Source organism: Tachyglossus aculeatus, chromosome 8 (genome assembly GCF_015852505.1).
Source record: "Tachyglossus aculeatus isolate mTacAcu1 chromosome 8, mTacAcu1.pri, whole genome shotgun sequence".
NCBI classification, from domain to species: Eukaryota; Metazoa; Chordata; class Mammalia; order Monotremata; family Tachyglossidae; genus Tachyglossus; species Tachyglossus aculeatus.
The window spans coordinates 9674096-9697506 of record NC_052073.1 but is presented as its reverse complement, the minus strand read 5'-3'; the positions used below and the strand labels follow the sequence as shown (position 1 = coordinate 9697506).

At 49.5% G+C, this 23411-nt stretch overlaps 1 protein-coding gene across 1 annotated transcript; it reads right to left on the bottom strand.

Annotated features, from left to right (window-relative positions):
• Window positions 1–16337: 16337 nt before the first annotated feature.
• SNAI1 (snail family transcriptional repressor 1) lies at window positions 16338–21896 on the bottom strand. Its single transcript, XM_038750495.1, has 3 exons — window positions 21815–21896; window positions 18956–19498; window positions 16338–17449 (listed from the first exon to the last, which is right to left on the bottom strand). The coding sequence occupies exons 1-3, from the start codon at window positions 21891–21893 to the stop codon at window positions 17268–17270; spliced, it is 804 nt and encodes a 267-aa protein (XP_038606423.1). The 5' UTR covers window positions 21894–21896; the 3' UTR covers window positions 16338–17267.
• Between the last annotated feature and the right edge of the window lie 1515 nt (window positions 21897–23411).

The window sequence follows — 23411 nt, the reverse complement described above, 5'->3', positions numbered from 1 at the left end:
TCTCGGACTCCCAAGTGGCTGCTCTTTTCGCTAAGCCCCACTACTTCTCACCTTAGTGGTTCCATTTCTTTCAGGGGACTTCTGCCCTTGATACTGATGGCAAATTCTTCCCACTCTGGCAGTTTGGAGACCAGCATCTAAATTAAGCAATCACAGCATTCAGTTCCCAAAATCCCGGGCCAGGTGAAAGAACATGAGTCAATAGCATGATCCAGGGGAAACGACACAGAACTGGGAGTCAAGAGACCAGCTAGCAATCCCGGCTCTGCCATTTCCCTCTGGTTCACTTTATTTGTCTGTGCCTCAGTTTCCTCATCAGAAACCGTGCTTCGGTTTCCTCATCAGAAACTGTGCTTCAGTTCTCATTAGAAATGAGGATAAAATGCCTGTCCTTCCTCCCCCTTAGTCTATGGCTAAATCCTTCTAGACTGTAAACTCCTTGTGGGCAGGGAACGTGTCTCTCAACTTTGTTATATAGTGCTCTCCCAAGAATTTAGTTTAGTTTTCCATACACGGTACGCGCTCAGTAAATATGATGGATGGATCGCTGGGGACCACGCAATATGATCAGATTAGATGCGATACGTTTCTGTCTCAATCTCCTTAATAATAATAATTATGGTATTTGTTAAGCACTTATTATGTGTCAAGCGCTGTTCTAAGCACTTGGGAAGATACAAGTTAATTAGGTTGGACACAGTCCCTGTCACTCATGGGGCTCATAGTTAAGTAGGAGGGAGAAGGAGAATTGGTTGAATTCCCTCCATTTTTCTCTGACCTTTCCCACTTTCCTTTCCTGTGATTCCCTTCTCATCCCCTGCAGCACCCCACAACACCTGTTTGTCGGCACCTATTCATTCATTCATTCAATCGTATTTATTGAGCGCTTACTGTGTCCGGAGCACTGTACTAAGCGCTTGGGAAGTCCAAGTTGGCAAAATATAGAGACGGTCCCTACCCAACAGTGGGCTCACAGTCTAGAAGGGGGAGACAGAGAACAAAACAAAACATATTAACAAAATAAAATAAATAGAATAAATATGTATAAATAAAATAGAGTAATAAATACGTACAAACATATATACAGGTGCCGTGGGGAGGGGAAGGAGGTAAGGCGTCCTCTAACCCAGTTGGGATTTAGGTTCTTCTCAGGACAGTGGGAAGGAAAGGGGCAATCCAGACACAGAGAAGCAGTATGGCTCAGTGGAAAGAGCCCGGGCTTTGGAGTCAGAGGTCATGGGTTCAAATCCAGGCTCCACCAGTTGTCAGCTGTGTGACTTTGGGCAAGTCACTTCACTTCTCTGGGCCTCCGTTACCTCATCTGTAAAATGAGGATTAAGACTGTGAGCCCCATGTGGGACAACCTGATTACCTTGTTTCCCCCAGCACTTAGAACAGTGCTTTGCACATAGCCATCATTATTATTATTATTCTCTGGGCCTCAGTTACCGCATCCGTAAAATAGGGATGAAGACTGTGAGCCCCCAGTGGGACAACCTGATCACCTTGTAACCTCCCCAGCGCTTAGAACAGTGCTTTACACATAGTAAGCGCTTAATAAATGCCATTATTATTATTATCCGCCCAGCTGCGGTAACCTCTGGGGAGGGTCCTCCGGGGTGGGGATTAGTCTAATTAACCCCACCATTCATTCAGTCAGTCAGTCAGTCGTATTTATTGAGCGCTTACTGTGTGCAGAGCACTGTACTAGGCGCTTGGGAAGTACAAGTTGGCAACATATAGAAACGGTCCCTACCCAACAATGGGCTCACAGTCTAGAAGACCTGACCTGATTGATATCTTTCTTCCCCTCTAGACTGTATGCTTGTTGTGGGCAGGGAATGTGTTAGTTACACTGTTACACCGTACTCTCCCCAGCACTTAGCATTGGCATAGTGGCTAGTGCACGGGGCTGGGAATCACAAGGTAATGAGTTCTAATCCCGGCTGGGCCACTCGTCTGCTGTGTGACCTTGGGAAAGTCACGTCACTTCTCTGGGCCTCAGTTCCCTCATCCGTAAAATGGGAATTATAATAATGACGGCATTTATGAAGCCCTTACTATGTGCAAAGCACTGTTCTAAGCGCTGGGGAGGTTACACAGAAGCAGCGAGGCTTCTGAGAGCTAGGCTCTCAGTGAGGCTTATGAGAAGCAGCGTGGCTCAGTGGAAAGAGCCTGGGCTTTGGAGTCAAAGGTCATGGGTTCGAATCTTGGCTCCAGGACATAATAATAATAATAATGGCATTTATTAAGTGCTTACTATGTGCAAAGCACTGTTCTAAGCGCTGGGGAGGAGACAAGGTGACCAGGTTGTCCCACATGGGGCTCTCAGTCTTAATCCCCCTTTTACAGATGAGGTAACTGAGGCCCAGAGAAGTTAAGTGACTTGCCCAAGTCACACAGCTGACAATTGGTGGAGCCGGGATTTGAACCCATGACCTCTGACTCCAAAGCCTGGGCTCTTTCCACTGAGCCATGCACATGTCTGCTGTGTGACCTTGGGCAAGTCACTTAACTTCTCTGAGCCTCAGTTACCTCATCTGTAAAATGGGGATTAAGACTGTGGGCCCCCACGTGGGACAACCTGATCACCTTGTATCCCCCCAGCGCTTAGAACAGTGCTTTGCACATAGCAAGTGCTTAACAAATGCCATTATTATTATTATTATTACAAGGTGATCAGGTTGTCCCCCAGGGGGGCTCACAGTCTTAATCCCCATTTTACAGATGAGGTAACTGAGGCACAGAGAAGCAAAGTGACTTGCCCAAAGGCACACAACTGACAATTGGTGGAGCCGGGATTTAAACCCATGACCTCTGACTCCAAAGTCACTGAGCCATGCTGCTTCTCTAATTGAGACTATGAGCCCCACTTGGGACAGGGGCTATGTCCAACCCAATTTGCTTTCATCCAGCCTAGCGCTTAGTACAGTGCCTGGCACATTATAAGCTTTTAACAAATACAGTTATTATTATTAGTAATAGTAGTAGTACTCTTCTAGACTGGGAGCCCACTGTTGGGTAGGGACCGTCTCTATATGTTTCCAACTTGGATTTCCCAAGCGCTTAGTACAGTGCTCTGCACACAGTAAGTGCTCAATAAATATGATTGATTGATTAGTAGTAGTACGGTGCTCTGCACACAGTAAGTGCTCAAATGAGCCCACTGTTGGGTAGGGACTGTCTCTATACGTTGCCAACTTGTACTTCTCAAGCGCTTAGTCCAGTGCTCTGCACACAGTAAGCGCTCAATAAATACGATTGATTGATTGATTGATTAGTAGTAGTACGGTGCTCTGCACACAGTAAGTGCTCAAATGAGCCCACTGTTGGGTAGGGACTGTCTCTATATGTTGCCAACTTGGACTTCCCAAGCACTTAGTCCAGTGCTCTGCACACAGTAAGCGCTCAATAAATACGATTGATTGATTGACTGACCGACTGAGCCAGTTCAGGCTTCGAGCCTCAAATCCTGAGCAAGGCCGGGCTGTGGGCCGGAAGGGCGTATGCCATTTTGGGGGCGATGGGAGCTTTATCCAACCCTGGAACCACCCCAGGGAAGGGAACTGGTTCCCAAAAGGGTGAGAACGCTCCCCGGCCGCAGCCAGGACCACCCGTCCCCGGCTGCCCGACATTCCCGGGCCTCCAGCACAGAGTCCGCCACCGAATCTGAGGGTCTTCGCCGCCGCCCCCACCGTCGCTGCCTTTATGGAGGAGACAGACAGCGTGTCGCCGGCCTAACCCCGCGTGGAAAATTCGGAGGTGGACGGGAATGCCGCTTAATTAGCCCCGGGGACGCTGGGGCTTTCCCCTGTGCAACGTGAGCCGCTTTATTGGGAGACGCAACAGGCCGGGCTCGCTTATTCGTCCGTTCATTCAATCATATTTATTGAGCGCTCACCGTGTGCAGAGCACTGTACTAAACGCTTGATAACTGTGGCAATTGTTAAGCGCTTACTATGTGTCAGACACTGTTACCCCCCCATCTTATCTCCTTCCCTTCCCCACAGCACCTGTATATATGTATATATGTTTGTACATATTTATTACTCTATTTATTTTACTTGTACATATCTTTTCTATTTATTTTATTTTGTTAGTATGTTTGGTTTGGTTCTCTGTCTCCCCCTTTTATTTTATTTTACAGATGAGGTAACTGAGGCCCAGAGAAGTCAAGTGATTCAAGTGACTTGAAGTCAAGTCAGTCTTCTAGACTTTGAGCCCACTGTTGGGTAGGGACCGTCTCTATATGTTGCCAACTTGGACTTCACAAGCGCTTAGTACAGTGCTCTGCACACAGTAAGCACTCAATAAATACGATTGATTGACTGTACATATTTATTACTCTATTTTATTGAGCACAGTAAGCGCTCAATAAATACGATTGATTGATTCTAAGCACTGGTGTAGATAGGAGGTGATTCATTCATTCATTTATTCAATCGTATTTATTGAGTGCTTACGGTGTGCTGAGCACTGTACTAAGCACTTGGGAAGTCCAAGTTGGCAACATATTAGAGACGGTCCCTACCCAACAGCAGGCTCCCAGTCTAGAAGGGGGAGACAGAGAACAAAACAAAACATATTAACAAAATAAAATAAATAGAATAGATCAATCAATCACATTTATTGAGCACTTACTGTGTGCAGAGCACTGTACTTAGTGCTTGGGAAGTCCAAGTTGGCAACATATAGAGACAGTCCCTACCCAACAGTGGGCTCACAGTCTAGAAGGGGGAGACAGAGAACAAAACCAAACATATTAACAAAACAAAATAAATAGAATAGATATGTACAAGTAAAATAGAGTAATAAATATGTACAATCAATCAGTCAATCAATTGTATTTATTGAGTGCTTACTGTGTGCAGAGCACTGTACTAAGTGCTTGGGAAGTCCAAGTTGGCAACGTATAGAGACGGTCCCTACCCAACAGTGGGCTCACAGTCTAGAAGACTGACTTGACTTCAAGTCACTTGAATCAGTTGACTTCTCTGGGCCTCAGTTCCCTCATCTGTAAAATGGGGATTAAGACTGTGAGCCCCCCGTGGGACAACCTGATCACCTTGTATCTTCCCCAGCGCTTAGAACAGTACTTTGCACATAGTAAGTGCTTAACAAATGCCATCATTGTTATTATTATTGTTATTAACCATGTCTGATCGGTCACTGATCAGCAGTGTGACTTTGGGCAAATCACTTTAATTCATTCAATCGCATTTATTGAGCGCTTACTGTGTGCAGAGCACTGTACTAAGCGCTTGGGAAGTCCAAGTTGGCAACATATAGAGACAGTCCCTACCAAACAGTGGGCTTACAGTCTAGAAGACTGACTTGACTTCAAGTCACTTGAATCACCTGACTTCTCTGTGCCTCAGTTGCCTCATCTGTAAAATGGGGATTAAGACTGTGAGCCCCACGTGGGACAATCCGATTACCTTGTGTCTTCCCTGGTGCTTAGAACAGTGCTTGGCACATAGTAAGCATTTAACAAATGCCATGATTAACTAATTAATTCACCATGTAAAAAGAATGGGAGCAGGAGGAAGGATAGGAATCGAGCAAATAGAAGTGCGTGTAGGTCCAGTTCAGATCGTGGAAAAAATAATGTCTCGTACTTCTGTTTTCTTCTCCCAATTGCTTGTACCCAATAGATACTCAACAGATGCCTCCACTTGAAGTAGCGTGGCTCAGTGGAAAGAGCCCGGGCTTTGGAGTCAGAGGTCATGGGTTCAAATCCCGGCTCCACCAACTGTCAGCTGTGTGACTTTGGGCAAGTCACTTCACTTCTCTGGGCCTCAGTTCCCTCATCTGTAAAATGGGGATTAAGACTGTGAGCCCCACATGGGACAACTTGATCACCCTGTATCTCCCCCAGAGCTTAGAACAGTGCTTTGCACATAGTAAGCACCTAACAAATACCATCATTATCATTATTATTATTATTATTATTATCATTATTATTATTATTATTCTCTGGGCCTCAGTTCCCTCATCTGTAAAATGGGAATTAAGACTGTGAGCCCCACCTGATCACCTTGTATGCCCCCAGCGCTTAGAACAGTGCTTTGCACATAGTAAGCGCTTAACAAATACCATCATTATTATTATTAATACTGGTTCTGTCACTTGCCTGCTGTGTGGCCTTGGACTTAACCACTTAACTCCTCTGGGCCTCAGTTTCCTCACCTGTAAAATGGGGATTAAAATACCTGTTCTTCCTCCTACATTAGCTGTGACCCCCCTCCAAGAGGGACAGGGACTGTGTCTGACCCGATTATCTCATATCAACCCCAGCGCTTATTACAGCGTTCGGCACAAGCTAAGCTTTGGATAAATACCACGATTATTTTTACTTCCACTACTATTACTACTCGATACTACCTGACTCATGGACTTTCTCTACCCGGTCCCCCTAGAGCGAAGCCAAAAGGATGTGGGATGCCCAGAAAATCATGTCAGGCAGAAATTTCCCCCCAAAGAGGATAAGAGTGTTTTCCTAAGAACTGAAGGCATGAGAGGAATTTAGAAAGCAAAATAGAAAGAACAGAGCTTCTGACAGCCGCAGCGTTTAAGCCGGTCCATTAAGACCGGCTGAAAAGAGCAAAAAGTGAAATCCTGTTTTAAAATGTAACCCTCACCTTCTGCCCATTGATTTTTCCCCGGAGTGGAGCCACCGGAGAACCTTCCCAAACCAAGATCTTCCGATTCCATTAGCCCGCAGTTCATGATCTCTCTTGGGAGTCTTTTCAATCAATCAATCAATCAATCAATCAATCGTATTTATTAAGACTGTGAGCCCACTGTTGGGTAGGGACTGTCTCTATATGTTGCCAATTTATACTTCCCAAGGGCTTAGTACAGTGCTCTGCACACAGTCAGCGCTCAATAAATACTATTGATTGATTGAGTGAGTGCTTACTGTGTGCAGAGCACTGTACTAAGCACTTGGGAAGTCCAAGTTGGCAACAGATAGAGCCGGTCCCTACCCAACAGCAGGCTCACAGTCTAGAAGGGGGAGACAGACAACAAAACTAAACATATTTCCGAACAGAAGCAGTGTGGCTTAGTGGAAAGAGCCCGGGCTTGGGAGTCAGAGGATGTGGGTTCTAATCCTGGCCCTGCCACTTGTCAGCTGGGTGACCTTGGGCAAGCCACTTTAATCAATCAATCAATCGTATTTATTGAGCGCTTACTGTGTGCAGAGCACTGTACTAAGCGCTTGGGAAGTCCAAGTTGGCAACATATAGAGACAGTCCCTACCCCACAGTGGGCTCACAGTCTAAAAGGGGGAGACAGGCAACAAAACCAAACATAATAACAAAATAAAATAAATAGAATAAATATGTACAAATAAAATACACTTCACTTCTCTGAGCCTTAGTTACCTCATTTGTAAAATGGAGATTATGACTTTAAGCCCCCTGTGGGCCATGGAACGGTGTAAAATGGGGATTAAGACTGTGAGACCCAAGTGGGACAACCCGATCACCTTGTAACTTCCCCAGCGCTTAGAACAGTGCTTTGCACATAGTAAACACTTAATAAATGCCATTATTATTATTGTTATTATTATTAATCTCTGTGCCTCAGTTCCCTCATTTGTAAAATGTGGATTAAGACTGTGAGCCCCACATGGGACAACCTGATTACCTTGCATCTACGGCAGCACTTAGAACAGTACCTGGCACATAATAAGAGCTTAACAAATGCCGTTATTATTATTATCATTATTATAATTGTCTGGGTCTCAGTTACTTCACCTGGAAAATTGGGATTAATCAATCAATCGTATTTATTGAGCACTTACTGTGTGCAGAGCACTGGACTAAGAGTGTCAGCCCCATGTGGGACAGGGACTATGTCCAACCTGATTAACTTGTAGCTGCTCCAGTGTTTAGAACAGTGCTTGGCACGTAGTAAGCGTTTAATAAGTACCATAATTTCTTTTTCTCTTCAGAAGCATTGTAGGTGTCAGGAGATCTGGGTTCTAATCTCAAGCATCCAAAGTCCGTGCCCAGGGTGACCAGTCAGTTAAACAATGGTAATAATAATAATAATAATAGTATTCATTCATTCAATTGTATTTATTGAGCGCTTACTGAGTGCAGAGCACTGTACTAAGTGCTTGGGAAGTACAAGTTGGCAACATATAGACAGGGTCCCTACCCAACAGCAGGCTCACTAGTATGATAATAATAGTATAATAATAATATTTAGAGAAGCAGCGTGGCTCAGTGGAAAGAGCCCGGACTTTGGAGTCTGAGGTCATGGGTTCAAATCCTGGCTCTGCCAATTGTCAGCTGTGTGACTTCGGGCAAGTCGCTTCACTTCTCTGTGCCTCAGTTACCTCATCTGTAAAATGGGGATTAAGACTGTGAGCCCCCTGAGGGACAACCTGATTGCCTTGTAACTTCTCCAGCACTTAGAACAGTTCTTTGCACATAGTAAGCGCTTAATAAATGCCATAAAAAAATATTTGTTAAGCACTTACTCTGTGCCAAGGACTGTTTATTGAGCTATTCCTATGTTCAGAGCACATGAGAGCAATAATAATAATAATAATAATGGCATTTGTTAAGCACTTACTATGTGCCGAGCACTGTTCTAAGCACTGGGGGAGATCTAAGGTAATGAGGTTGTCCCACATGGGGCTCACAGTCTTAATCCCCATTTTACAGATGAGGTAACTGAGGCACAGAGAAGTTAAGTGACTTACCCAAAGTCACACAGCTGATCAATGGTGGAGCCGGGATTAGAACCCATGACCTCTGACTCCCAAGCCTGGGCTCTTTCCACTATGCCATGCTCCTTCTCTACAATAGGCTTGGATGACATATTCCCTGCCCACAAGGAGTTTATAGTCTAGAATTCGGAATTAAGACACGGTGTGACCTAGTGGATAGAGCCCAGTCTTGGGAGTCAGAGGTCGTGGGTTCTAATCCCGGCTCTGCCACCAATCAGCTGTGTGACTTTGGGCAAGTCACTTCACTTCTCTGTGCCTCAGTTGCCTCATCTGTAAAATGGGGATTAAGACTGTGAACCCCACGTGGGACAACCTGATCACCTTGTATCCTCCCCAGCATTTAGAACAGTACTTGGCACATAGTAAGCGCTTATTATTATTATTATTATCTGGGTTCTAATCCTGACTCTGCCACTTATCTGCTTTGTGACCTTGGGGCAAGACGCTTCACTTCTCTGTGCCTCAGTTCCCTCAACTGTAAAATGGGGATTAAGACAGGGCCCAATGTAGGACATGGACTGTGTCCTTTTGGATTGGCTTGCATCTTCCCCAGCGTTTAGTACAGTGCCTGGCACATAATCAATCAATCAATCAGCCAATCATATTTATTGAGCGCTTACTGTGTGCAGAGCACTGTACTAAGCACTTGGGATGTCCAAGTTGGCAACATATAGAGACGGTCCCTACCCAACAGTGGGCTCACCATCTAGAAGGGGGAGACAGACAACAAAACAAAACATATTAACAAAATAGAATAAATAGAATAAATATGTACAAATAGAGTACAAGTAAAATGGATAATAAGTGCTTAACAACTACTGTAAGAAAAAAAATGAGACACAGGTGAGTTACATGTTACATCATTTACGCTTAACATAGTGGCAGGATAGTGGCATCACAAGTGCCATTTTGCAGAACAACTCTGAGTTGGCCTGGACCTGGCTCAGTGGAGCCCGGGCTTTGGAGTCAGAAGTCAGGGATTCGAATCCCGGCTCTGCCAATTGTCAGCTGGGTGACTTTGGGCAAGTCACTTCACTTCTCTGGGCCTCAGTTACCTCATCTGTAAAATGGAGATTAAGACTGTGAGCCCCCCGTGGGACAACTTGATCACCTTGTAACCTCCCCAGCGCTTAGAACAGTGCTTTGCACATAGTAAGTGCTTAATAAATGCCATTATTATTATTATTATTATTAGGGGGAAAGTCCCAACTCCCTCCCTGCCGCCAGCTCCAGGGAGACTATATTCCTTTCCCAGGATGTAGGCAGCAATAGCTACTGGGCCGGGAATTGGGGCGGGGGGAAAAGAGCCTTCCAAAACTATATCTGTACCGGACACGGGGCGGTCTGGACACCCTGGACGCTGGATTGGCTGTCCTTCCTGCCCCCCACTCATCCTGGTGGAGCGCTCATTAAACATTCACTGATGATGATGATGAGGGTGATGAAGATGATAAAGAGGGACCAGTGGGAGTCAGTTCTGACTCACGGCTTGGTAGGGGTGGGACGAAGGGGGCCCATAGATCACAATTCATACCGCTAATTAATTAATTAATCCCAAACTTTGGGTCTGGGTGTCCTTGTCACTTCGCAGTCCACACCCTCGGGAAGATGTCCAGGTCTTAAATGGTCATATTTCTGGGGAGACCGCTATCCTTAGAGTCAGAATAATGCCTTCGCTACCTGGAGTTCCTGGTACCCTAGGACTCCGGCTGCCCAAGATCACTTGCGGGTGCAATCAATCAATCAATCAATCGTATTTATTGAGCGCTTACTGTGTGCAGAGCACTGGACTAAGCCCTTGGGAAGTACAAGTTGGCAACATATAGAGACAGTCCCTACCCAACAGTGGGCTCATAGTCTAAAAGGGGGAGACGGAGAACAAAACCAAACACACTAACAAAATAAAATAAATAGAATAGATATGTACAAGTAAAATAGAGTAATAAATATGTACAACCATATATACATATATCCAGGTGCTGTGGGGAAGGGAAGGAGGTAAGATGGGGGGATGGAGAGGGGGACGAGGGGGTGCCTTGGCAGAAGACTCTGCCTTTCCCCTTCAGGGCTGCCCACTCAGGGCTCTCTCTTGGGGAGTCAGGGAGAGACGGACAGCGATGATGGAAAAATCGTGGGTGCAGGGGGAAGGAGGAATAAAGGAAATAGATAGAAGCGAGTGTGTGTCCAGAGGAGATCTCAATCGCCAGGCCTGCATCCCCTCTGCCTCCATCTTTGGCCAACGTGGGCGGGCAGTCATTAATTCAATCATATTTATTGAGCACTTACTGTGTGAAGAGCACTGTACTAAGCGCTTACAGTGGCCGCACCCCAGACCATCCTGCCGGGGAGGGATGGGGGAGGCCCTTTGTGACACAGATATGTTAGCAGGACCCTCTGGCTAATAAAACCTAATTAAATGCTTCAGCGGCCAGGCATTCATTCATTCATATTTATTGAGCACTTACTGTGTGCATTCATTCATTCATTCAATCGCATTTATTGAGTGCTTACTGTGTGCTGAGCACTGGACTAAGCGCTTGGGAAGTCCAAGTTGGCAACATACAGAGACGGTCCCTACCCAACAACGGGCTCACAGTCTAGAAGGCAGGTGAGGAGCAGGAAGAATGAGAACAGAAAAGTTGGCTGTAAAGCCCTGGGTTGTCTGTATTTATTCATTCATTCATTCAATCATATTTATTGAGCACTTACTGTGTGCAGAGCACTGTACTAAGGCTTGGGAAGTACAAGTTGGCAACATATAGAGACGGTCCCTACCCAACAGCGGGCTCACAGTCTAGAAGGCAGGTGAGGCGCAGGAAGAATGAGAACAGAAAAGTTGGCTGCAAAGCCCTGGGTTGTCTGTACTCATTCATTCATTCAATCGTATTTATTGAGCGCTTACTGTGTGCAGAGCACTGGACTAAGCCCTTGGGAAGTCCAAGTTGGCAACATAGAGAGACAGTCCCTACCCAACAGCGGGCTCACAGTCTAGAAGGCAGGTGAGGTGCAGAAAGAATGAGAACAGAAAAGTTGGCTGCAAAGCCCTGGGTTGTCTGTATTCATTCATTCATTCAATCGTATTTATTGAGCGCTTACTGTGTGCAGAGCACTGGACTAAGGCTTGGGAAGTACAAGTTGGCAACATATAGAGATGGTCCCTACCCAACAGTGGGCTAACAGTCTAGAATACCCCTGTATCAACAGGGGTTCTAGAGTGAGAGAGAGGAAAGTTTTTCAACCACTGAGTTTCTTGGGGAGACGCAGGGTTTCCCCAGCCACTCCGGCCACCCCGCTGACTCGGCCATTCCCCCTCCCCAGAGCCCCCAGCTCCCCGGAGCCAAGCTGATGGAGCAGGGGCCATGATTGGCAGTGACAAGGTAATCAGTTGCAGATGTTCACACAAGGTGGTCACCAAACCTCGACCCCAGGTTTCCCCCACCCCGCCAACCTCCTCTTCCTTCCCTCCCTCCCCCCGGGACGGCCACTAGCCCCCATCTTACCTGTCTGGAACACACAGATGCGGGAGACCTGTTTTACAATCTGTTTATTTCCTGGACTCGCTTAAAGGAGGGGGTTGAGATGGGGCTGGTGGGGGAAGACACGCAAGCTCAGCCAAAGCCCCAAGTCCCCAACCGCCCCCTGCCCTCCCGGCTCCAAAGGACTGTGGTAGAACAAGAATGTTTTCTTAATAGGTTTCACCCTATTAAGTTCCATTAGAGCGGGAGGCCTAATTCCATTATGACCCCCCAAACCAAGAGGGCCGGGACTGGGAGTGGAGGTCGTTAGGAGTGATTTATGAACTCTGCGCCTCCAGCCCTGCTAGGAAACAGAACCAGAGATTAAATAGTTCTGCTCAGACACCTCTTGGGTTCGTTCTCTCCCCCTTCGCTCCAAGGACGTTTGAAGAACTGGGAGAAGAGTTAACAGTATGACAGACACGTCAACAGTCCACAACGAGCTTACAGTCTAGAGGCGGGGAGATGGACATTAATATAAATGAAATTACAGTTATGTGTGTAAATGCTGAGGGGCTGGGAGGGGGGATGAATTAAGGAAGCCAGGATGATGCAGAAGGGAGTGGGAGAAGAGGAAAGGAGGGCTTAGTCAGGGAAGGCCTCTTGGAGGAGATGGGCCTTCAAATAATAATAATAATGAAGGCATTTATTAAGCGCTTAATTTGTGCAAAGCACTGTACGTATGTATATATGTTTGTACATATTTATTACTCTATTTATTTTACTTGTGCATATCTATTCTATTTATTTTATTTTGTTAGTATGTTTGGTTTTGTTCTCCGTCTCCCCCTTTTAGACTGGGAGCCCACTGTTGGGTAGGGACTGTCTCTATATGTTGCCAACTTGTACTTCCCAAGCGCCTAGTACAGTGCTCTGCACACAGTAAGCGCTCAATAAATACGATTGATGATGATGATGATCAACAGACCACAACGAGATTACAGTCTAGAGGCGGGGAGACGGACATTAATATAAATGAAATTACAGTTATGTGTGTAAATGCTGAGGACCTGGGAGGGGGGGATGAATTAAGGGAGCCAGGATGACGCAGAAGGGAGTGGGAGAAGAGGAAAGGAGGGCTTAGTCAGGGAAGGCCTCTTGGAGGAGATGGGCCTTCAAATAATAATAATAATAATAATGAAGGCATTTATTAAGCGCTTACTATGTGCAAAGCACTGTATATATGTATATATGTTTGTACATATTTATTACTCTATTTATTTATTTATTTTACTTGTGCATATCTATTCTATTTATTTTATTTTGTTAGTATGTTTGGTTTTGTTCTCCGTCTCCCCCTTTTAGACTGGGAGCCCACTGTTGGGTAGGGACTGTCTCTATATGTTGCCAACTTGCACTTCCCAAGCGCTTAGTATAGTGCTCTGCACACAGTAAGCACTCAATAAATATGATTGATTGATTGTTCTAAGCACTGGGGGAGATACAGGGTGATCAAGTTGTCCCACGTGGGGCTCACAGTCTTCATCCCCATTTTCCAGATGAGGTAACTGAGGCCCAGAGAAGTGAAGTGACTTGCCCAAAGCCACACAGCTGACAATTGGTGGAGCTGGGATTCGAACCCCTGGCCTCTGACTCCAAAGCCCGGGCTCTTTCCACCGAGCCACGCTGCTTCTCTATAGCTCTGCAAAAAGGCTCTGAAGGCAGTGAGGATAATTGTCCGTCAGATATCGAGGCCAGAAGCAAGACGTGGGCGAGGGGTCAGTGATGAGATCAATGAGAGCGAAGTACAGTGAGAAGGAGCAAAGTGTGCGGGCTGGATTGTAGTGAGGTGAGAGGTAGGTGGGGGCGGGATGGGGGTGCAGGGGATGCACGGGGAGATAGCAGCGGGCACGTTTTTCCAAAAGTTAACAAGCCACCCCCTCCCCTGGCACCTTACCATTTTAGCCTTGCTTTCCCACTGCCCCCACTCAATCCGATAGATCGTATTTACCGAGAGCATACTGTACAGTCTAGGAGTCTAGCCTTCAGCCTACAGATGGGCGCTCCGGCCAACTTCAACTCCCTCAGCATTTTTCTCTCTCCTTTCCTTCGAGGAGACCATACTCGAATTCCAGCTGGTAATATGAGTATGGAAAACGAAATAAGAGTAAATGGAGTAGGGTAAATTGATATACTCATAAGGGTTCAAGATGGCTGAATAGGCCCATTTTTGATGGTAAAATCCTGGAGGGCAGGGATCAGAGCTAATTAACCTTCTATGGTGCCTAACCCTCCCCATTAATGTGTGGAGGCCTGATAAAGTGATGAAGAGTTAGTCCGATTCTGTTACCCTTATTCCCTCAGGCCTTTGGGAGATTTCTCTAATGACTGGTCCTGGGTTATTAATGGAATCAGAGCTTTTATGGGTGGGAACTGCAAGTAATTAGAGCACAATCCTTGTCTGCATTTCACTGTTTCCTGTTAAACGCACACATACAAGGAAAAAAGCACATTTCCTGCAAAGAAAAAAAAACCACTTCCGCCTTCCTAAATCCCAAAGGTTATAATGAACAGAGCTCCTAAGGGAATGCATGTTTATACTGGGGGAGCAGTTAATTAGAGAAAGCTAAACGGTCTATCTGCTTTACTTTTACAACTCCACATCTTCCTGCTTTATAAGAAGCACCTTTCAAGCCAAGGGGAAATAGGGGGAGGGGGTGTCAGCTGCCTGTCTCACACTGCCCAGTCCACCTTAAAAAGGTGAAGGTGGGGAGGAGGGGGAAAAGGAGAAGGGGAGGGAAAGGAAGAAGAGTAAGGAATGCTTTCCTTTTGTTTTTGAAATTGAGGAACAATGCCAAAGGGAAACCCTCACGGAGCTCTCGGTTTGAACGTAGGGCAAGAGGGCTGGTTTCTGGGAAGACCAAAATAAGTGTCTTAAGTGGACTCTGCGCCTATTCTTAACCATGGGAGGAGTGAATGGAAACAAGAGGTAGGAGATGAGCCTTGGCCTCGGGCACTTCTGGCCGGGCAGGAGAGTCTAATGAGGAGAAACAAGCCGGGCCCCATCCTCGCTTTTCACCCCCAACAGTCTGCAAGGCTTCCTAAATTTAGCTCTTCCCTTCCAGTTTCCCCCCCATCAAAGGCCAACTGGCTCTGCCCCCAGCCCATTTGCCCTAGAGGAGTCCTGGAAGCCTTTTGGGTAGAACCGCTCCGGGACAAGAGAAATTTGAGGAATACATCCTCCTCCGTGGCCCTGGGAGAGGCAGCCTGGGCCGGGGCCTGGTGGTTTGGCTGAACCACAGCGATGCAGAGAAAGGAACGGTTTTCTTGCCACGACTTAGCTTCGGCAGACTTGGGAGAGCCACCCACCCTGAGACTTCCCAAAGAGCTTATTTTAGCAAGTGACTGGATGAAGTTCTGGTGGGGGGGAACATTCCAGCGCCCTGCTATTTTTAAAGAGTTTTGAGCTGAAGGCACCGTCAACATGACCCCCTGCCCCCCCCCAAAAAAAGAAAAGTCGTGTCTCTCTTTGCTGGTCCTGTAAAATGCCAGAGTCAATAGGCCATCCGCTCCCTTCCAAGCCCGCAGGAGAGGACTATTGGGAGTTGAAAAGTTTTTGTTTTTATGAAAAATATTCAGGCCGAACCTCTGCAGGCAAGTAAGCGGGCGAGCAAGCAACCTAGTCGTTGCGCAGTTACTCCTCTGTTTCAGTTAGATCTGCTCAATTAAGTTCCACTAGAGACGGGCAACGGATTCTACCCGAACTCTCTAATTGCACCCGGGAAGTCTTCAAACAGTATTATTGACGGGTGGCTGGGTGCTGATCCTGGAATCTTCCTGTGCCAGGCCACCATCTCTTCCCACCCCCCAAGCCTATCTCGGAAGCCCTTTGGAAGAAAGGATGTTAACTGGTCATCCTGGTGCGCCTTTGGGGGAAGACATCTCAGAGCAAAATGCCTCTCCAGTAGCTCAGCTCCCCTCCTGGGGGAGTCCTGATCCTCCCTCAGGTTACCATGAGACGGACTGTTGATGGTTTTTTTATAAATTAAACATTTTATTGAATATCAATAAATTGTATAGAATTATAAAAAACGTTTCATCAGTACAAAATGTGGCACAAAAATATAAATACCAGTGTACCTTTGAAATGTAAACATATCCTTTGTTACGATTATATGGAAAACAAACCAACAAAGATGCATTGAGCAGGCACCTGTCAATAACCCTAAATAGCACTCGGGGAACACACCTGTCAGCAGACGGGACCCTTCTACAGCTTCCCATTGTATCATCTGACAAGCGCTTGTCATTAGTCACAGTTCTCCTGAAAAGCAGTTGTTAAGAGTCATATTAACAGGTGCTTGAGTGCATAGCTGTCCTATAAACAGAATTCTTGTTTGAAATGGCTTCGGGCCTTTTATGGCAATTGTTAATCTTGTAGGCATTGCAAATGATCACTGAGGCACTAGCTGCCTCATAACTTCAGGGATACTGTATTATTATTGCATAGTTACCTTCCGACCGGGTGGTTTTCGTTTGCGTATGTACAATCGAAACAGGCAAGACAGAGGTTTAACTTAACCCTAGGGTTTTCGGTTTTTTGGGGTTTTTTTGTCCGAGGTGGAATTAAAAATCCACGAACCCAAGAGTATCCTGAAAGGGAACTGTTCCCCGATGGCTATTGGTTTAAAAAACAAAACAAACCAGATCCCCACATATGAGACGGTAACCGATCTTTCAGAGGCCAGCTGCACGGGTCACGGTTCAGACTGTGAGCGACAGTCGGTCGGAAGAGGCAGAACGGGGGATCTTGCAGGAGGAAGGGAGAAGGGAGGGAAGAGGATTGAGGCATTCAGAGTCCCGAAGCAGCCGAATACGTGGGATCCGAGCCGGGATCGGGACCGCCCGCAGCGGCCCAGAGGGGCCTATTTCCTAATGAGACTATTTTCTTTAAAATAAGACAAGAAAAGATACATGTTGGGTCCGGCGGGGGCCTAGGGGCAGAGTTCCTGGAGGGGAGACGTGCGCCCCGCCGCCCACACGCCTCTGAACCCCAGAAAGTTTTCTCAGCGAGAACCCGAGCAGCCCGTCTCCTCGTGCTTGTGGAGCAGGGACATTCGGGAGAAAGTCCGGGAGCAGGATTTACACTGATACTTCTTGACGTCCGAGTGCGTCTGCAGGTGGGCCCGGAGGTTGGAGCGGTCTGCAAAGGCTCGGTTGCAGTGTGTACAGGAGAATGGCTTCTCCCCTGGAAGAGACAGAAGGGAAACTTCGCGTTAGAGACAGTGCCTTCGCGTTAGCCCGGTGAAACGGCCGTTGGAAGCCAAACGGAAGTCGTCCGTCATCCCCGAATCCCAACCAGCCTCTGTAGATGGACGGAGTTTGGGGAGGAAAGAGGAGTGGTCCCGTGTGGGTGCTGTGGCTGCCCCGTCTTTAAGGCACCAACGGAGAATTAATTAATCCCACAACTCTGATCCGATCTAAGCACTTCCCAAGCGCTTAGTACAGCGCTCCGCACACAATAAGCGCTCAATAAATACGATTGACTGAGGGGAAAATTAAAAAGTCCGAAGCCACCCAGGCAGGGACCTCCGACACACTACCGAGTCCCACCAGAAGCAGCTGTGCTAATATTTTAAGAGGCAATTCGATGAGGGAGAGGGGAGAGGCGTTCGGATGCTGGGGAATAATGGGAGAGGGTGTCGGGGAGTGGGAAGGGCGGTATTCCTACAGTGGAAAAACGGGCTGCCCATTCCAGGATCGGGCACTGCAGGAGGGGCAGTCGGGGGAGGGTCTCCCACACGTGCACAGTAAGCGCTCAATAAATACGATTGATTGAATGAATGAATCCCGACCCGAGCGAGCGCTCTAACAGGGTGTGAAATCGGCACCCAAGCAACCAGGGCCCCGGCCCCCGTGAAGGGTAAAAAGGCTACGGAGGGCGGCATTGTACACGTGCTACTTCTCGGATTAAAAGCTCTGCCGGGCTGGCAGCTGGCAGAGTGCGGCAGGCCGGGCCGGGGCTGCCCAGAGCTAACAGGTGCACGGGGCGGGCTGCGACCAGACAGCTCCTGCCAGGGAGCACCTGCTCTCCTGCCCCAGCCGGCCCTCCCCTCCCCGCAACGGGGCCTGCCATTAAACCAGACAATGAAAATCAATGAGGTTTCAAATGATGCATTTCAACAGTAGCTTTTGTGGCCGCCCTTCCGCTCCCCCGTCCTCCAAGGTCGAGAGGATTAATATACATGTAAAAAAAAAAGGGGGGGGGGGGGCGGGGAGAAGTCACCCTAGGACGTGTCCCACTATTGTGTGGTCGCTTAGTACAGCGCAGTAAAAATCACAGGTGGACTGATCCCTCACGGGATGGGGAAGGAGAGGCAGCTGCAGGGGGATGACCTATAGGACGGGGTGATGATGGCACATAGACGCCTGGAAGGGCTGAAGGGAGAAAGAAGCCTGCAATGAGGACTACGGGATGGGGAGGAGAGAGGAGGTGGGGGATGTGGGGGACGGAGGATGCCCCCCCTGCAGCCCAGCCTCCTTTCCCCGGTGGCAAGGTGGCTAAGGAGGTGCCCAGACACCTTGTATTTCCTCTTGGCCGTGGTTGTTAGGGCCACTTCACACCTCCTCAGAGCTGGAGAGGAAACTTGACCTTAAATATGAATGAATGACCTGACCCGCCCCCACCAATCTGCGGTCCCGGGGACGGAGGGAGACGGGGGCGTCGGATGGGACGGCGCCCGGCGGGCCTCACCTGTGTGCGTGCGGATGTGGCCCTGAAGGAGCCAGGGCCGAGAGAAGGCCTTGCCGCACATCTTGCAGACACAGGGCAACGTGTGGCTGCGGATGTGCATCTTGAGGGCCCCGAGGCTCACGTACTCCTTCTCGCAGTACTTGCAGCTGAAGGACTTGCGGGGCTGCGCGTCGCAGTGGAGCAGCTGCCGGTGCTTGGAGAGGCCCGCGAAGGTGGCGTAGGCCTTGGGACACTGGTGACAGGAGAACTTCTCGGCCTCGGCGGCCGGGGACGCGGGGCTGGGGGGCGCCGAGCTCTTGCCGCTCCCCTCTTCATCCTCCTCGCTGCTGGACAGGGAGGTGAGGTCCAGCGGCTTGGGGTCCTGGCCGGAGGCCGGGCCGGCGGGGGGGCCTTGGGCCTGGTAATCGGGCTGAGGGCTGAAGAAGCTGGACAGCAGGCCCGTGTCCCAGACCAGCGGAGGGTAGCAGGCGGCTGGGCTCAGGACCTCGGGCGCCGGGATGACCGAAAGGCGCGACTGCTCACACGGGAAGGGGGACACGATCACTGCAGGGGCGACGGGGGGAAAAAGAAACGGGGGTGACCGGGTGACAAACAGAACCACCGCCCGAGTTGACCGACTGCCGACGGTAATTAATATTACTCTAACTTGTACGCATTGATTCTGTTTATTTCGTTAATACGTTTTGTTTTGTTCTCTGTCTCCCCCTTCTAGACTGTGAGCCCGCTGCTGGATAGGGACCGTCTCTATGGGTTGCCAACTTGGACTTCCCAAGCGCTTAGTACAGTGCTCTGCACACAGTAAGTGCTCAATAAATAGGATTGAATGAATGAATGAACTTGTACTTCCCAAGCGCTTAGTCCAGTGCTCTGCACACAGTAAGCGCTTAATAAATATGATTGAATGAATGAATGAATGTGTACTTCCCAAGTGCTTAGTCCAGTGCTCTGCACACAGTAAGCGCTCAATAAATATGATTGAATGAATGAATGAACGTGTACTTCCCAAGCGCTTAGTCCAGTGCCCTGCACACAGTAAGCACTCAATAAATATGATTGGATGAATGAATTAACGTGTACTTCCCAAGCGCTTAGTACAGTGCCCTGCACACAGTAAGCACTCAATAAATATGATTGAATTAATGAATTAATGAACTTGCACTTCCCAAGCGCTTAGTACAGTGCTCTGCACACAGTGAGCGCTCAATAAATACGATTGAATGAATGAATGAATGATGGTGTTTGTTAAGCGCTGACTGTGTGTCAAGCACCGTTCTAGATAAGGTAATCAGGTTGTCCCCCATAGGGCTCGCAGTCTCACAATCTCCCTTTCACAGATGAGGGGAACTGAGGCACTGAGAAGCGAGGGTCACAAACCTGATAAAGTGGAGGGGCCGGGATTAGAACTCACGTCTCCTGACTCCCAAGCCCGGGCTCTCGTCACGGGCCACGTTGCTTTCATTCATTCATTCAATCGTATTTATTGAGCGCTTACTGCGTGCAGAGCACCGTACTAAGCGCTTGGGAAGTACAAGTCTAGATGCTTCTCGTACATCATTCCCGACTCCTCTCCCCAGCGCTTAGTCCAGGGTTGTGCACACACACAGCACGGGAAGCGGCATGGCGTAGTGGAAAGAGCCTGGGGGCCAGAAGGTTATGGGTTCTAATACCGCTCCGCCACCTGTCTGCTGGGTGACCTTGGGCAACTCACTTCACTTCTCTGGGCCTCAGTTCCCTCCTCTGGAAAACGGAGATTGAGAGTTTGTTCCCCACCTGGGACAGGGCCTGCGATTTGCTCGGATCCACCCGGGCGCTTAGTACAGTGCCTGGCACATGGCAAGCGCTTAACAAGCACCACAATTGTCAATTATCATTACAGCCAGCGCACAATAAGTGCGATTGACTGGATCTTCCCCCCTTCTCCAGCTGAAGTCTTCGTCCCACCGGTCCATTTGGGGTTCAAAACGTGCCCGACCTGACTATGATGTCTGCCCCAGCGCTTAGCGCAGCGGGGTCCAGGGAGAACACCGCAGATCCATTCATTCAGTCGTATTTATTGAGCGCTTACTGTGCGCAGAGCACTGTGCTAAGCGCTTGGAAAGTACAAGGGGCTCCCAGTCTACTCCACCCTATTCTCCGGGTGTCTCCATTTGGGGAACTATTGATCCACCGCTCTGCACACACTAGGCGCTCCATAAATAGGATCGATTGAATTCATTCATTCATTCAATCGTACTTATTGAGCGCTTACTGGGGACTGTGAGCCCACTGTTGGGTAGGGACCGTCTCTCTATGTTGCCAACTTGTACTTCCCAAGCGTTTAGTCCAGTGTTCTGCACACAGTAAGCGCTCAATAAATACGATTGATTGATTGAGCACTGGACTAAGCGCCTAGGAAGTACTGAATGAAGCCCCGACCGGTCCCGCTCCTCCTTGAACCGCGGGCTGCGGTGAAGCAGCGTGGCTCAGTGGAAAGAGCCCGGGCTTGGGAGTCAGGGGTCATGGGTTCAAATCCCGGCTCCGCCACTTGTCAGCTGGGTGACTCTGGGCAAGTCGCTTCACTTCTCTGGGCCTCAGTTCCCTCATCTGTCAAATGGGGATGAAGACTGTAAGCCTCCCGTGGGACAATCTGATCACCCTGCATCCTCCCCAGCGCTTAGAACAGTGCTTGGCACATAGTAAGCGCTTAACCATTCATCCAATCGTATTTATTCAGCGCTTATTGTGTGCCAAACACTGTACTAAGCGCTTGGGAAGTCCAAGTTTGCAACATCTAGAGACGGTCCCTACCCAACAGTGGGCTCACAGTCTAGACGGCAATGCCATCATCATTATTATTACTATTATTATTATTATTATTACCTGTCTGGCTCTCCAGCTCGCTGTAGTTGGGCTTCTTGCTGGAGGAGAAATGCTTCTTGACGAGGAAGGAGCGCGGCATAATGACTGTCGCGATGCCCGTCCCCGTCGCGACCCGCACGACTGCTGCGACCTCGCGGGCGCGGAGCGGGGCTTTTAAAGGGGCAGGCGGAGGGGGCGTGGCCAGGGCCGGGAAATCCCCGCCCCTTATCCCCGGCCGGCCAATCAGCGCTTTCGAAGCCCCAGAGGGGCGGGAGGAAGGGACGGAGCGCCCCGCCCCTTGTCTCCTAGCGACCAATCAGCGCCTTCGAATTCGAGGAGTCGGAGCGCCCAGCCCCTTGTCGCCGACTGACCAATCAGCGCCTTCGAAATCGACGGGGCGGATCTCCACGCCCCTTGTCACCGGCCGACCAATCAGCGCCTTCGAAGCCCCGAGGGGGCGGGAGGGAGGGACGGAGCACCCCGCCCCTTGTCGGCGACCGTCCAATCAGCGCCTTCAAAGCCCCGGGGGGGCGGGGGGAGGGCCGGAGCGCCACGCCCCTTGTTGGCGACCGACCAATCAGCGCCTTCTAAATCGAGGGGCCGGAGCCCCCTCGCCCCTTGTTACCGGCCAACCAATCAGTGCCTTCGAAGCCCCGGGGGGCGGGTGGAGGGCCGGAGCGCCCCGCCCCTTGTCACCGGCTGACCAATCAGCGCCTTCTAAGCCCTCGAAGGGAGCGGGGGGAGGGCCGGAGCACCCCGCCCCTTGTCGCCAGCCGACCAATCAGTGCCTTCGAAATCGAGGGGCGGGAGCGCCCCGCCCCTTGTTACGGGCTGACCAATCGGAGCCTTCGAGGCCCGGGGTGGGGGGCCGGAGCGCCCCGCCCCTTGTTACCGGCTGACCAATCAGCGCCTTCGAAGACCCGGGGGGGCGGGGGAGAGCCGGAGCGCCCCGCCCTTTGTTACCGGCTGACCAATCAGCGCCTTCGAAACCCGGGGCTGCGGGGCCGGAGCGCTCCGCCCTTTGTTACGGGCTGACCAATCAGCGCTTTCGAAGGCCGGGAGGGGGGCGGAACTCCCCGCCCTCTGTCGCCGGCCGACCAATCAGTGCCATCGAATCCCGCTCCCCTGCTGGCCCCGCCCCCTCCTGGCCCCGCCCCCGGACTCGAGGCAGGTGCCGCGCTGGGGGGGCCGGGGGCGCGCGTCCTCATCAGGACGCCCGGAGCACGAGGGGGCGCCCCCTAATTAACAATAATAATAATAATGACATTTATTAAGCGCTTACTATGTGCAAAGCACTGTTCTAAGCGCTGAGGAGGTTACAAGGTGATCAGGTTGTCCCACGGGAGGCTCACAGTCTTCATCCCCATTTTCCAGATGAGGTCACTGAGGCCCAGAGAAGTGAAGTGACCTGCCCAAAGTCACACAGCTGACAAGCGGCGCAGTCAGGATTTGAACCCACGACCTCTGGCTCCAAAGCCCGGGCTCTTTCCCCTGAGCCACGCTTCTTCTCAATCCCCTCCTCCGCCTCTTGTCTGTTGAGTGACCTAGGGCAAGTCACTTCACGTCTCCGTACCTCAGTTACCACATCTGTAAAATGGGGATTAAGACTGCGAACGCC